Raw genomic sequence first — 15150 nt, 5'->3', positions numbered from 1 at the left:
TGGAAAAGCAAACACATCCCAGGGCTGTTGGTGCGGGCAACTGAATTCCAGACTGCTTCCGTGGTTCACGGGTGGAGCCCTCCCTATGCTTCTGCGACCGGGGCTAAGCAGCGCAAGGTGGTTCCAGCCCTCCCTCTGCGAATACACAGAACAAGTGGGAAATCGGTGAATTTGCGGGTGTTTCCCGGCCCGCGTCCTTAGCGCGTCGCTGCCGGGGGCGGGACTCGAACCCCCGGCCCGGGCACGGCCCCGCCTGTCCGCCAGGGGGCGGGCACCGCCCCTCCCGCCCGGCACGAGGCGCATGCGGCCACTGCGGCCCGGAAGGGGCGGGATGGACCCGGCCCGGCCGTGAGGGACCCCGGGGGCTGCGAGGGACCCCGGGGGCTGCGAGGGACCCCAGGGGCTGCGAGGGACCGCCTGGACTGGGACAAGGTCGCCATGGAGTCGTGGCAGCTCCGCTTTGAGACTCTGGAGGCCCTGCGCCTCTCCAGCAAGGGCCGACTGAGCTACTGCAGCCGCTGGCAGGAGGATGAGGTGAGGGCTCATCCCGGGAGTCGGCCCTGCCTGCTGGGAAACACCGACCGCGCATCTCGGTGATACTGAGGGCTTGAAATACCCCCAGACAGGGTCCCGGGCTCGGGAGCGCGGGGGCAGGGAGCGGGGCTGGCCCGAGGGGGTTCAAATGTCCTGCAAAAGTAGGAGAATCCGGAAAAAGTGTTGGAAAGACGGGAGAAGAAAAAGGGTTAAATGGGATACTGAGCTGCGATGATAAAGCAGCTACTGTTTGTGCAGATGTGCTCACGGTGTGTTAAAGTTTTATTGAATGTTAAGGCTGTGTGGCTTTCACGGAGAATGTTTTCTCTCAAGGCTGCCTTGGAAGGATGTGTGGCTCCCGTTGAGCTCTCCCCTTACTGCGGCTGGGTGCTGGACAGCCTTAGTGGGCAATTAGCCCAAGAAATCACACCCACCGGAACTTCAACGCCCAAACAATCCACTCCCCTCCTAAAACGGGCGTCTGCGGAGAAGATCCCGCCTGGCAGCCACCGGAGCTTTTCACCACCTTCATCTACAGAGCCCAGTGAGACCAAGGTAGCTCTCTGATTATAATCCATATGTTTATGGAGCAGCTGTGAGAAAAAAAAGTCCTAACTTGCTGCTATAAATTGTCAGATTAAGGCTGGTTTGTGCTCTTTTAATTTATGGGGAAAACATCCTTAGTTTTAATTTTTTGTAGCATGAACAGGTGTTGATAAAATTGGTATTAACAAGACTTTCATAGAAAAGTGTTTCACTGTAGACCCAAAGCAAACTCCATTTTTCACCATAACTAAGGAAAATAGTTGGAGCTCTGTTGTGTTATGGATTAGCAGCACAGGATTCATCCATTTGGAGGGATAAGGTCACAGAGGAAGGTCAGGGCTGTTATAAAAGTCCATGAGTTACCACCTTGGGTTCTCTGGAGTCTTTGAGTGACTTACATGTGTTCTGACTACTTTACAAGCCAAAAGAGTAGGAAGCTGGGCAATGAGCAGTTGAGTTGTGGACGTAATTAAGTTGATTAAGCCATTTCATGGTTTGTCTCTGGAAAGAGAAATGTCTATTGTTTTGTTCAATGATGACTTCACCACATGACAGTGATACTGAGCAGCAAAGTTTTGTATCATTCTGCCTCTAGTGAGGCTTAAGAAATGTATTGTGGGGAAAAGATATTAATGAAGCAGCAAGATGTGATAAACTTTATAAGAACATCTCAAGATTCGTCCTGAAGAATGACTCAAAGTATAAACCTTTCCTGACTTCTTCCAGTGTAACATCTTCCCTGACTGTACATGAGGGGTTTTCTGGGCTTTCTAGGTGTCAGTTGGCTTTTGTCAATGTCCTTGAGACTCTTGGTATGTCTGCTCCCAGTTTTAGTGATTGGAAAAGTAATTATCCCAATCTCATAAATATGCTGGAGGATACTCAAAATAGTGAGGTTGTACTGTCGGGTACATAACTGCTCTAGGAATGTGTGTTTGTTGACTCCTTTGTCTGTTTCTCCACAAAAAATAGTTTCAGAGACTTGCTTTATCTGTTTTCATCCATGAGTTGCTGATCCTGTGCTTAGTCACTGATTTTGCTTTTATGCTGACTATGCAGGAAAATGATCATCTTAGTCCCCTGGAAATAAATCAAGAAGTTTTTCCAGCAGTTCTGTCATCTAAAGTTGCAAAAGTCGAAGGCTGCATTCGGATGTACGAGGAGATGCACAGGCTGAAAGCAAAGGTAAGCAAAAATGGTTGAGGGGGTGTCTGAATCGTAGGAGAGCTCCACAGTCAGATGTAACAGTGCAAGGACAGCAAATTATAAATGCTGGGCAGTTTAGTTTGTGTTTTCTTCTGTCCAAATTGTTCAATGACCACCTTTGGTGCCTCTGGCCCTTCTGTAATGCAGGAGAGGCTGAGACAGCGGCAGGAGGAGCAGGAGCAGATGGTGAGGGCAGCCTATGCCCAGGCCAGTGAGCAGCTGAAGCGCTTTGATGAACTGAGGGAGCTAAAGCGGCACCAGGAATTCCAAGAGTTGCAAGAAGTAATGGAGAAGAGGTGAGATTACCTCTGGTATCCGTAGAATTTTATAGCATTTAATCAAAGTGAGGAATAATTCCTGTGCCTGACAATTCTGTGCTAGTCACTTGTGGTTGGAAATCTCACCTGCTGCTTGTCTTACATTAGCTATCCTGTTAGAGTGGATGGCTGTCAGAGTAGATGTCTGGCTATTGTTGAGGTTTCAGTGGTTAGAAAAAGACAAAATTTGTGATAGTTAAAGTTCCTTTAGCTTGTTTTAAGAATAACTTACTGTATGTGGTTTGTGTTATGTCTCCTGTATGTCTTAAATACAGTTTTTCTCTCTTTATGTGTATTGTAGTTCAAAGGAGGCTCAGGGGCAGCAAGAGAAGTTGAAGGAAGAACACCGACATAGAGCAAAGGTCTGAGACTCTTAAGAATTGTCTTTCTTAAAAGACTTTTTGTCTTTCATCACTGCTGGGTGGGAACTGGAAAGACCAATTGATTTATTTGTATTTCCATGACACCCTGGAGTGAGGATGGATTTTCTGGTGCTATCCTGGGCACCTGCTGCAGTGTGGAAATGCAGTAAAGGCATGTGTCATAGGAGCAAGAAGGCCCTGTAAAGCTGGAGTCATCAGACCAAGAAGGAACTGTAAAACTGGAGTTATTGAAGTATTTTATACCTCTTGTGTCTTTGTCTCCCCAGATACTGAACCTAAAATTGCGTGAGGCAGAACAGCAGAGGCAGCGCCAGGAAGAGCTGGAACGTTTGCGGAAGGAAGAGGGCCAGGAGAGACTGCGTCGCCTTTATTCCATCCAGGAGGAACTGCTGCAGCTGAACCAGCAGATTGATCCCAACTACAGGCACAAAGACTTGCCCAGAATCGATCTGTCTGCATACAGCAATCGTGGCAACCAGATCTGTGGACTGGTGTCAGGGCTCATCCGCACCACGAGCGAGGTACAGGCTCTGGAGTTGTTAACTTTGGCTGTCATTCCTTCATAAAGCTCCCTGTAGTTGTCTTCGGAGGCAGCTTGTCATGAGGCCCTTAAATAACATGGCACAGCAACGTTTTTAGATACTCATCCTATAAAGTACCCATTGTTAAAGGGGAATTCTTTCCTCTGGCACTTCAGCTGTTCTCTTGAAAATGGTTTATAAAAATGCATGAGAACTTCTACAGGAGAAAGATTCAAATTAAATTGCTGCAAACTCTTGGTGCTGTAAAGTTCTCTTCTGTGATAGTGGACTGGTTCATGAATTGTTAAATACTGAACATCTTATGATTCTCCTCTCGTCATAAGCTTTTCTGCAGTAGCTGAGCTTCCTTGACATTTTTTCTCTCTAGGATAGGATACAAATCTTGAAAAATAAACCACTAATAAGGCTAATCCTTTGTTCCAGCTTGTCACAACTGGCTTTCAGCAGAGGGAGTTGTCAAGGCTTTGCACGGGAGTTCACTTGCACTTGTCCAAGTGTATTCTGAATTTTTGTTGTCCAAGATCTGATGAGATTTAGTAATGGACTTATATTTGCAAATATTATGACCAACGTTATGTACAAATAAAGGAGACAGGAATAAAATATGTAGTTAGCTCCCAGATTATCTGAAGACAGATGCTTCAAAGGCTCCTTCCTCTTGCTGTTGGCCCTCTGACACTGGAACAGAAGGTTAATGCTGTGTTACCTCTCCCGTTTCTCGACAGAGAGGGTTTCCTACTCAAGCAGATGTGGCCAGCACTGAACGAGCCTTGCAGGAGATGCGGGGGTTGATATCCAGCATGCAGCAGGAAATCGCTGCAGCTCTGGAAGAAAAAAAGAGGAAAGATGAAGAGGAAGAGAAACAAAAGCAGAAAGAATTAGAGAAAAAAGAGCAGATGAAGAGTCAGACTCCTGCCCCTGCACAGCAGTCGGGAGGAAAGCAGCAGAAGGAAGGTTGGTTAGGCTTTTTTTTTGATCTTTTTTATTTCTTTGCCTTGCATTTTTTAAAAATGAGTTTTCTCACTAGAGGTTTAGGTTTTTCTTAATTATCATACTTTTTGGTTTTTTTTAATAACAGGACTTCAAGTTAAAACAGAAGAAAGTATCATGCAGTGGTACCAGCAGCTTCAGGATGCTGCTGAGCAATGTGTTGCTGCTTTCGGTGAAATTGGAAACTGCAAAGGCAACACTGAGGTATGAACAAATTATTAATACTGTTGAAGAGAGATTATCTTAATTTCTAGGATAAATAGGACAGCTTTCATTAAAAAAAAAAAATTCTGTTTTAGCAGCCTCTGTTACCAGTCTGCTCATCCAAACTATTACAGATATATACTTGTTTGGAAAGGATTTTAAAGTTGTTTGTTTGTTCTCCAGGTGAAGAAGATAAAAACAAACTTGCAGAAAGCAGCTACAATCCCTGTGAGCCAGATCTCTAGCATATCAGGTCAGGAAAACACCAAGAGCTCAATTCCATTGAAATTCCTTTTGCTTTAAAGATTTTATCAGGGCACAAGCATATCAAGTGTTCCTGTAATTATCCCTACAGCGGAAAGCTGACCCACACACAGCCTGTCTGTACAGAACTGTTTGCTTGTGTTTTGAAGGCCTGTTGCTTCCCTCAGGGGCATCTTTCTTCATCAGGATTAAGTTTGGTTAATCAGATGGAGCAAAGGTGCCCTTTGGGATGTGGGTCTGGTGGTTGTGAGCTTGATGTTGTCTGGGTAAGACTTGTCTGCTGTTCCTTTATCTTCTGTCTCCATACATTCCTTATGTATTTGCAGGCTCTAAGCTGAGAGAGGTGTTTGACAAGATCAATAACCTGCTGTCTGGGAAGCCTGTTCAGACTGAAGGGCAAACGGTGTCCGTGACTCAGCATCCACAGGGGCTGGAGTTTGTTTGTTACAAACTTGCAGAGAAGTTTGTGGTGAGGAAATCTTTTCTTTGGGGTGGCACAGGTAGCCAGTGCTCTAGGAGATGCTTTTGGATGCTGAACTGTCTTTTCAGCTATGAAGAACAAAATCACTGGGTGTTCAGTTTGCCTGTATTAATGCAATGAAAGAACTTAGTTTCTCTTCCCTTCCGCTCCTTATTTTATTTCTTCTAGTAGGAAAAACTCTTTTTAATTTTCAGGCTTACATCTTACATATTTTGAACTAGGTAGGTATAGTGTTGTGGAAAATAGTTTGATAGTTAATTTATGGTGTATCACAAAACTGTATATAGGCTCAAACCTTATATCTTGGCAGAATTTGGGGGACAAAAAATTGTAACACTAAGGCTTAAGAGGCAAACTTCAGTCCCTGCTTTGTTGTTAGCACCTCTCAAGAAATGAAGTGTCATAGTTTAAGTAGTTTTTTGAAGTTGGCAGTATTTTTCTCTAGTCTTTATTTGTAAAATTTGGACTGTTTGAAGCTTTTAGCCCTGCAGGAACAAATGCATGGAAAAATCAGCCCATGGAGTAAAACTGTGACTGATTTCTTGACATTTGAAAATGATTGTTTGGGTTGAGAATATCTGTGCAGCCTGCACTTTGGGCCTGTGTTTGCTAATCCCATTTTTCTATCCTAAGCCAAAGTTTGTTGTCCTCCGTGGGAGCTGAGGACATGTGGCTTCATCAGCTTTTCTATCCTTGACTTCACAGCCATGGAAATGTTCAGATCCTTTAGTAAAGGCTAACTACAAAAATGAGGATTTTTTTTTTTTTTTGCCTGAGAAATGGCTTGAAGGAGTAGTGGCTGACTTTCCTTTTCCACCCTGCAGAAACATGGGGAAGGAGAAGTATCTTTTCACCGTGATTCAGCTTTCCCAATTGCTGTGGTGCTCTCAGGAATCTGGGAATTACATCCTCGAGTTGGAGACATCTTTTTAGCTCATCTGCACAAAAAGTGCCCATATTCTGTGCCATTTTACCCTGCTCGGAAAGAAGGGACTTCTATGGAAGAATATCAGAGGTAAATTTATTACTGGACTTTTTCTGCATGAACCCTGCAAGGGTGAAGACTATTCTGAGTGAACTCCACTTTTCCCCATCCCTGAGTACATAGGCATTGACTCTGGAGGTTCATTCACAAATGTGTAAAAACTCTTGTTCCAGTCCCCTGCCATGGCAGGGACACTTTCCACTAGACCAGGTTGCTCAGAGCCCCATCTAACCCGTTCTTGAATGTTTTCTTGTATGGGGGAGCCACAGCTTCTCTGTGACTTGTTCCAGTGCCTCACCAAATGGTGGAACATACAGTCCCGAGGGTCATGATCAGCCTTTGCAGTAATTCTTGCATGGTTTTGAAGAATCCCTATTCCCAGTACAGTTGACTTCAAGTAAGCTGAGAGCTGCAGGGACTCAAGTGAATGTGTTTTGCTATACTAATAGTAGAATGTTTTCTCATACTTAGGATGCTTGGATATGAAGTTCATGATTCTAAGGTGGAAGAACAAGATCATTTTCTTAAAAGGATGTCAGGAATGATTCGTCTCTATGCTGCCATCATTCAACTCCGGTGGCCTTATGGAAACAAACAAGGAGTATGTGTGTGGCATTATACTTAGAACCTTGTTACTATCCCAGGAGTCTGTTAAATGTATTAGAAGCTTGTTTTGTAGTTAAGGTGTGCTGAATTTAAACTACCTCAGGACATGTTTGAATGGAAATGGTCGTAACCATGATGAACAAAGCAATGCCAAGTAATTCATGGTGTGGACTTTCACTTCCTTTATGTTTTCACAATGATCAAGTTTTATGTCAAGTTTTATAAAGAAGAAAGTAAATCAGAAAACTGTTTTGATAATTGTGTTTTACAGGTCATAAAGCAAGTGCTGAGTAGCTTCTTTCTTGCCTTGTAGGCACATCCTCATGGTCTGAGCTATGGTTGGCGCTGGCTTGCACAGATGTTGAATCTGGAGCCTCTGGCAGATGTGACCGCTATGCTGCTTTTGGATTTCCTGGAAGTAAGTGGTGTGGATAACTGGTAGTAGTTAAATGTCACCAGTTTAGATCCCTTTCGGGTTCTGAAGGGATTGTTGAGCTGAGATTGACAGCAGGTTTTTTTAACCTGTTCTTATTCCTCCAGAAAGGAATGGGAATATTTCCACGTTCTTGCAAATATAGCTTTGGAGCTGAATGATTTCAAAACTTAAGTTTTTATAAACACAACTTCTGTTGTTGTATTTGATTCTGTTTAAGGTTCCTGGTATTTTAAAAATAGCTGTATGGTCTTACATAAGGTCTGTTCTAAGCACTTGGCAGTTTGTACAGTGCAAGGAGGTCCTGTGGCTGTGCCAGCCAAATTGGTTCATAAAACAGGGTAGGTTTTTCAAGCTGAAAAGATCACAGCCTGATGGATATTAATCTTATATCCTAAGATACAGGCCTGTGCTAAATAAGAGCCAAAGTTAAAGGCTGAAGTCAGGGGACACAAACACTGTTGAACACAAGCAGCTTCTCTGCTCTTCAAATGCTTTTAAAGAACCATAAAAGTACAGATGAGAAAGTGGGCAATGAAATACCCCGGGGGGGGAATTCTGTTAGGGGTAGTGAGGTCAGAATCTTTTACAGTCATTTGTCCTGTAAACTGCCTGTGTGGAGAAGGCTGATGAATCATTGCACACAGCAGTAATCACAGTGGGGAAATGACCACAGTGTGCCCCAGCAAATGGTGTTAGGGAAGAAAACTATTTCTGAAGGAAGAATGGGGTGAAATGAAGGATAACAAAATTCATGTCAGTGGCCACCACAGTCAACAGGAAAAAAGGTGATTGTGGTAGCAGTAACAGCATTTAGAAGATTTGCTTGTTTAATGTAGGGGTATTCCTTTAAATGTCTGAATAAAGCATTAAGTCATTAGTATGGAACAGGTTCACTGCAGCTGTCATGCACGCCTGAAACCCAGTTCTGTAACCTGCTCTTTGTGCCTTTCTGTATCACAGGTGTGTGGCAATGCTCTGATGAAGCAGTATGGGATTCAGTTCTGGAAAACAATGTTCTTTATCCAGAAATCCTATATCCCAAGGTATGATATCTGGGGTTAGGAATGTTGGTGTTTGCTCTTAAATGACTCATCCATGTTTTCCAATCTCTGCCATCCACCCCCACACCCACTTGTGAATCAAACCCAACTTTCTAAATAGATTTTTAAACATGCTGTTGTTTCTGCAGAATTGAAGCTGTGACCAGCTCTGGCCAGATGGGCTGTTTGTCACGTTTGAAGAATTTTGTGCAGGTAAAGCAGTTTTGGGGTTTTTTTTAGTTCATTTAGTTTTCTAGTGTTTTGGTTTGGGTTTTGTTTTTCCCCATCATTGAATATATGCATCATTTGGATAATGAGGCTGGCACTTCTTGCAGCACACCTGATAATTCAGACCTCTCTCTATGATTTAACCCATCTTCTGTAACTTTTCAGTTACTGAATTACCTTAATGATAGGTTATGATGTCAAACATCTCGCTGCTTTCTTACCTCACATCTGATTTTTATCAATGAAAATGTATTTTGATTATAAAGGAAGAGCAGTGAGAGGAGATGTACAGGTTGAGGAGGATTCTGCTGAGTCATTTCTGTCACGGCTATTTCTTAACCGTAGTTGCTTGCTTTTAGCACTTGTCCTGATTAGGTATATGGGGAAGTGACACTTTGAACTGCTCTCTGTAGTGCTTGTTTAGCATTGCATTCTGCATATATTTTTAATAAAGCTTGCAAAACTGTAAAATACTTGATTGTTTAAATTGTTCTCTGAATGTTGACTTAGACCATGATATTAAAATATGACAGCTTTGAAGTTGTACTTTCATTTTCTAATTAATTCTGGTACATTTTATTAGCAATGCTTTGAATATATGGTAAGAGCCATCAGAATTCCTGAGAAGAGATGCCAAATTAAGATACACGTTTATTTCTCTTTATTATTTGTCTTTCTCTCCATTAGAAATGTCTACAGGCAGAGGAAATTCCATTACCAAAGGGCATTCTGACACCTTCCTTTTGGAGAACATAAATGGGTCTGTATTTCCTTTCCCCTGGATGTCAGTGCTTTCAGACCTGGCTTTTTGTTTACACATAAAGGCAAAATATATTCTGTGCATCGAATCACAGTGGTTTGGGTTGGAAGGGGCCTTAAAGATATCTCATTCCAACCCCCGCCATGGGCAGGAACACCTTCCACTAGACCAGGCCCAACATGGCCTTGGACACTTCCAGGGATGGAGCAGCCACAGCTTCTCTGGGCAAACTGTGCCAGAGCCTCCCCACCCTCACAGGGAAGAATTCCTTCCCAATAGCCCATGTAACCCTGCCCCTCTGTCAGTGGGAAGCCATTCCTGCTTGTCCTGTCCCTCCAGGCCCTTGTCTAAAGTCCCTCTCAAACTCTCCAGGAACTCCTTTAAGGCACTGGAAGGGGTTCTAAGCTCTCCCTGGAGCTTTCTCTTCTTCAGGTGAGCACCCCCAGCTCTCTCAGCCTGGCTCCGGATCAGAGGGGCTCCAGCCCTGTGATTAACTCAGTGTCTTTCTTCTGGACTTGTTCCAACAGATCAACATTTCTTGGATGGGGAGCCCCTGGACACAGTTTAGAAGAATGAGAATAAAATATTCTATCAACCTTAACGTTTAATTCAAGAAGATTTGTTTGTTAAACTTGGAAGTTAATTTTTGCATTAGATCTTTATAAGTTCTTTTATAATAAATTACTGAAAATTCAAGACTTTTCCTTCATATGTTTAAACACGAGGAAGATGCCTTAAATCCATTGTCCTGATGGCTCCGGAGGTTAAGGACTCTTGGACTGAAAAATTGCACCGTGCTCTTCAGCTTGTGGAAGCGAAAATACCTCACAGCTTTATGAACTCTTAACAGTGTAATCAATCTCAAACTTACTGCTAGAACTTTATTTTTGTATTTCTTACATCTGTCTTTTATAATTCAACTGTAATGATGCTGATGGACTTGTTTGTCTCAACATCATCTAAAAACTATGGGAGGCTAGTAAAGGCTGAACCACGCTGACACTTGTCTCTTTTGGATGTAACTTCACTCTGAAAGGCAGGACTCTGAGTTGAAGGGAGGTAGACTCACTGCTCCAAAAGGTTTGTGGGGGAACAAGAGCTCCTGTAGCAGTAGAAGATCTATGATTTTTTTCTGTTGGAGAGGGGTGGTCGGGAAAATCCACAGCTCGTTGGTGAATACAGGAGATGGGAAATCTGTTGGATTTACAGTGAGCTGTCCTTGAACTGTTTTTTCTTGAAGATGAGAAAATTCACTTTGAAGTTCTAAAAGGTAGTCAGTTATCCTGGTAATACACTGTTGCAAGTTGAAAATGTTATTTTTACCAGACTGGGGTTTGTTTTCGTAGAGGCACAGTGATTTGAAGCTGTAGAATGTGGAGTTGAGGCCATATGAGAATGTGAATTTGATTTTCTATCTAGTTCTTGAGATTTCTGAGAAGAGGTTGTAATGTGCTTTGGAATTCAGGCCTGTAAAACCCTTTATGTTGGCTTTAAAATGGTCTAGTACCTAAGTTAAATTTGTATTTGGTTTATGTATTTTGTAAACTGATTCTGGAATTCTTTAGACTACTGTTACCTTGTGATTGTTCTGGGAAATTGGAAGTATCCTCCCGGTATCCTTTTTGCCAGATAACTCTGAAGCAATGCAACTTCCATTAGTATACTTGAAAGTGTACAAGGTTTTTTAACACTGAGTGGAGATGTTTTAATTATATATTGCATATCCATAATTACGGTGGAGATTCACTTTGGCAAGACAGTAATTGGTCCTGTCTGTTAGAAACAATTGTCTGTCTGTGCCAAACTCAAGGGGGAATTTGATGATGTACTTGTGAAATACAATCCTTTTCTTCTTTTTTTGCTGACAGCTACTAGGGGTTTCTAACATTTGTGGCATAAATAAAAGTATATATTTTTATAAAAAACAAGGTATCCTTTTCTGCCTCAGTAAAGACCATCCATATACCTACTATTTAAAAAATACTAATAAGATTTTCTAAATGAATAATGTGTGTGCTTCATGAGAATCAATATTTATTTTTAGATGTAGTTTGAGGTAATATCTGCTGCTTGAGCTGAATGTTTTACTTGTTTTTGTCATTTTAGCAGGTTTAGATGTTAGCCACTTGGTGTTGTGAAGATGCAGTGCAAATAAGGTCATATGCATATATTCATGGTGTTTTTACATGTATATTTATATCAAATATGACCAAGGAGAGCATCACAGATGTGAAAATACTGTGCCTTCAGGATGAGATTGCATCGAAGTTGGTGTGAGTCAGACTTCTGCTTGGAGAGGAGTTCCAGGCAGTCCCAGGGATGCAATGTCACCATAAGTGCCTGTGCTTCCGGTTAAGTACTTCACTCAAATAAAGTGTTATTAATTCACACAGCCATCAAACCCACTCACCACTTTGAGCCAATAACATTCTTGCTGCATTCCAGCCCTCTAATCTCTAATTATTTAATTTTTTTTAGAGTAGAATGTGTCTATTTTAAACATTGATTTCATGCTAAAGGCTCATTTGCTTTTGAATTTATGCATCAGGTTTTCAGAAATAGCTTTCCCTTGACAGGCATTTGGAGCCTTTTGATGCTGTGTCCTTGCCAGGCTTCTGAGTGACACGGTGCTTTCAGCAGCCACTCTTACCTATACATCTATACCTCTGTGTATAATTTTTATATATATATGTGTGTGTGTATTTTATATATATATAAAAATACATTTCTATATAATATAAAACTAACGAAGCTGCTGCTTTGAGCATGGCTGGATGCTGCACAGGTGACCTGTCCCCATAACTGAGGCAGAGAACATCGACTCTCTAAGACCCAGACTGACCCTGACGCCGGAGAAGGGGGCAGAGACCCCTCTGTCGCCCCCCTGCGCGGGCATTTTAACCGATTCCCCCTCAAATCGTGTATTTTTGTGGTGCCCGAGGCCGGTCCCTGCAGGGCACAAACGCCTTCCGCACCCTGCTCCGCCGCTCGGCTGTTTCCGGAACCTCTCGGTCGCTGCCGAAACCCCTCGTTCCTTTCCGGACCCTCTCCCTCGGTTTCTCCCGAACACCTCTGTCTTTCCGGAACTGCTCGCCTTTTTCCGGAATCACTCGGCTCTCTCCGGCTCCCCGCTGTTCACCGGTGGAGCTCGGGTGGGCGTGGCCTCCCCTCACCCCTTTCCCGATTCTTTCCGAAGTCCTTCGGCGCTTTCTGCCGACCGAGCAGGGCCGCTCTGCGGCGCTGACGTCACCTCCGGCCGCGCTATAAAAAGGCGGGCGCGGGCGGTGCGCGCGGTCCGTGGTGGAGGGCGCGGAGCTGGCGGGAGGTGCCTGCGCACCCACAGACCCGGTGAGGGGATGGGGCGAAGGGCGGGCGGGGGGCGCGGCGCGGCCTTCACCGCGCCCGGCTCGGGCTCACCCAGCCCCGCACGCACAGCCGGGCACAGGTGTGCGGGTGCGCCGGGGGAGGCTGAGGCCGGCCCTGCCTCCGCGGGCGTTCCGGCCGCCGCTCGCTCTCGCCTTCCGCGGCTCCGCCGGACCGTTCTTTATCGCGGGGAGCCGCAGAGCCGGGCCCAGGGTCTCCCCGCGGCCCTCGGGCGAGCGGAGCGGAGCGAAGGGCGGGGGCGCGGCGCGGGTGAAGGGCGGGCGGACAGGGAGCGGCCGCAGCCGCCCTGGGCAGCGCGACCCGCGGCTGGAATCCCATTCAGCGCCCCGAGGAGGCACAAACAGGCGGAAAATAACATCCCCTGCCGGTAACAGCCCCCGCCGTGCCCGCCCGTCCCTTCAGGGGTGCCACCCAGCATTTCCCGGGGAGAATTCCCGGGGGATGCAGCCCCCGGCGCTCCGCGGCGCCGGGAATCATTGCACAGCAATGGCTCCCGCGGCTGCCCAGCCCTGTCCAAGGTCAGGAGATGCGGTGAGGAGAAGGAAGAAGCGATGGAGGGGCCGGGGCATGGAGGAGAGCCCGCTCCGCAGGGCCCGGGGGTCTCCGGGCAGGGGGGTGGCTTAGCAGCGCTGACAAGCAGGGAGGCATTTCAAAGGAATCTCCCGATCTCTGTTCCTTTCATACATGTGTCACTTTGTATGTAGAGCAAGGTCTACTGCTTCCTTTGTAAAAGAATCAGGATTTGTTCCTGCCCTGATTAATTTTTTTTTTTTAATATAAAATAAACCCAAGTCAAGCGTTTCTCAATTTGTTGCCTGCATGCACCTTACCTGGTTATAACGATATAAATCTGCATTGCTGGTCATAAATATGTGCCAATAGGGCAACCATTGTCCCTGATACTGAAGGAAAACCAAGCAATTATCGCTGTATCTTTTTTCAGCAGGTTCATATTGGCTGTTCAGGATTTTTTTGTAGCTATTTTATTATAAACCAGCTTCGTGCTCCAGTCGAAAATGTACGTGACTCTTGAGCAGTCTTTCATACATATTTAAATAGGTTTTGAAGAGCAGTTGTCTGGAGATGGTGAATGAACACATCAGGGAAAAAAGAAGAAAAAACAACCCAAAAAAAGCCAACTCGGCCTGAAATGGTATCTTTCTGGAAAACAAGTAATCCATTTTCTTTTGGCATTTTTGTTTTCAGCAAAGTGCCAGAAGATTCCAATGACTATGTTCACCGAAAGGCCTTCGTCAGGGATTCAGATCTGTTCGAAATAAATTTTAAATTCCACTGTGGGATTTTCATGCATTTATATACAACTAGCAGTGAGTTCTTCTTTGAAATCTTCAGTTGTCCTTATTTATAGATTGTGCAGAGAAAATGATGGACAAAAGGTTGAAAATGGGATGCTTTCTGCTGCATTGTGTGCAGAATCTGTAACTGTAATAATGGCAGAAAATACTTGAACCAAGATAACAGGTTACATTGTTCACAAGAAGTAATTTATTTCCATTCTTGTTGAAATAAAAAGCCACAATATCTGTATTGGTCAGACTGAAATAGAAATTTTATTTAAAAAACAGATTTAGACATAATGCTTATATGAGATCTGTAGTTCAGGAAGCTAAACATAATTCTGGTTGATTTTTTTTTAATTACAGAGGTAGCAACAATAACAAAAAAGATGGTTACATTTACACATTTTAAGCGGTTTTGCACATTTTTCTCCTGCATAGCAGTAGGATAAGAGAGGCCTTAATTCTCTTGATGGAGGGTGATACCTCTTGGTGAGAAATTTGTATTTCTCAACTATGACATTTACAACTAAACTCAGTAATTTAACACAAATAACTTGGTATCTGCTGCCTTTTTTTGGTCCATTTAATGTATTTGTGGGGTTGCAACTGTTTTGATCAGAAATACATTGCTTTTTGGGGGCAATTGATCACTTCCCCTGTATCGGAGGAAATAATACTAATTCCTCCCTTTCCTCCTCTGCTTGTTAGCATAGTGTGGGAGTTTGTTTTTTACATTTGTCCCTAGAGTGAGTGTAGGCAGCAGAAGAATGGGGTGGAGCAGACTGCAGATGCCGTGGATAGTGGATGGAGACCGAGACTGCGAGCGCAACCCGGGCTGTGCTCCCAGGGCTGCCCATGGGTCCAGCAGAGTGGGAATGTGCCAGCTCCCTGCTGCAGCTGACACAGGTGAAGCTGTGCAAATGCCAGAGAGACCTCCACATCT

The 15150-nt window shown here is 44.2% G+C and overlaps 2 protein-coding genes across 5 annotated transcripts in view; both read left to right on the top strand.

The window, feature by feature from the left end:
* Positions 1 to 334: 334 nt before the first annotated feature.
* On the top strand, positions 335 to 11450 carry GLE1 (GLE1 RNA export mediator). Of its 2 annotated transcripts, XR_014227006.1 has the most exons (18): positions 335 to 534; positions 868 to 1089; positions 2140 to 2265; positions 2434 to 2582; positions 2905 to 2965; positions 3253 to 3507; positions 4254 to 4482; positions 4607 to 4722; positions 4906 to 4975; positions 5313 to 5455; positions 6292 to 6482; positions 6924 to 7053; positions 7372 to 7476; positions 8455 to 8537; positions 8684 to 8747; positions 9450 to 9522; positions 9895 to 9954; positions 10050 to 11450. XR_014227006.1 is itself a non-coding variant. In XM_082295012.1 (17 exons), the coding sequence occupies exons 1-16, from the start codon at positions 439 to 441 to the stop codon at positions 9516 to 9518; spliced, it is 2109 nt and encodes a 702-aa protein (XP_082151138.1). In that variant the 5' UTR covers positions 335 to 438; the 3' UTR covers positions 9519 to 9522; positions 10050 to 11450. The 2 variants fall into 2 exon arrangements, 1 of the variants encoding a protein (XP_082151138.1); XM_082295012.1 differs by lacking the exon at positions 9895 to 9954.
* A 1341-nt stretch (positions 11451 to 12791) lies between these two features.
* The window catches only part of SPTAN1 (spectrin alpha, non-erythrocytic 1), a 46234-nt gene continuing 43875 nt past the window's right edge, over positions 12792 to 15150 (top strand). For 2 of the 3 annotated variants that reach the window (XM_082295461.1, XM_082295459.1), the window contains exon 1: positions 12792 to 12870. The gene's annotated coding sequence lies outside the window, so the exon portion shown is untranslated. The remainder of the gene's footprint in view (positions 12871 to 15150) is intronic. The other variant, XM_082295460.1, reaches the window with a different exon arrangement.

Source organism: Coloeus monedula (assembly GCF_965178545.1).
Source record: "Coloeus monedula genome assembly, chromosome: 21".
Taxonomy (NCBI): Eukaryota; Metazoa; Chordata; class Aves; order Passeriformes; family Corvidae; genus Coloeus; species Coloeus monedula.
This window is presented reverse-complemented; position numbering and strand designations above follow the sequence as displayed.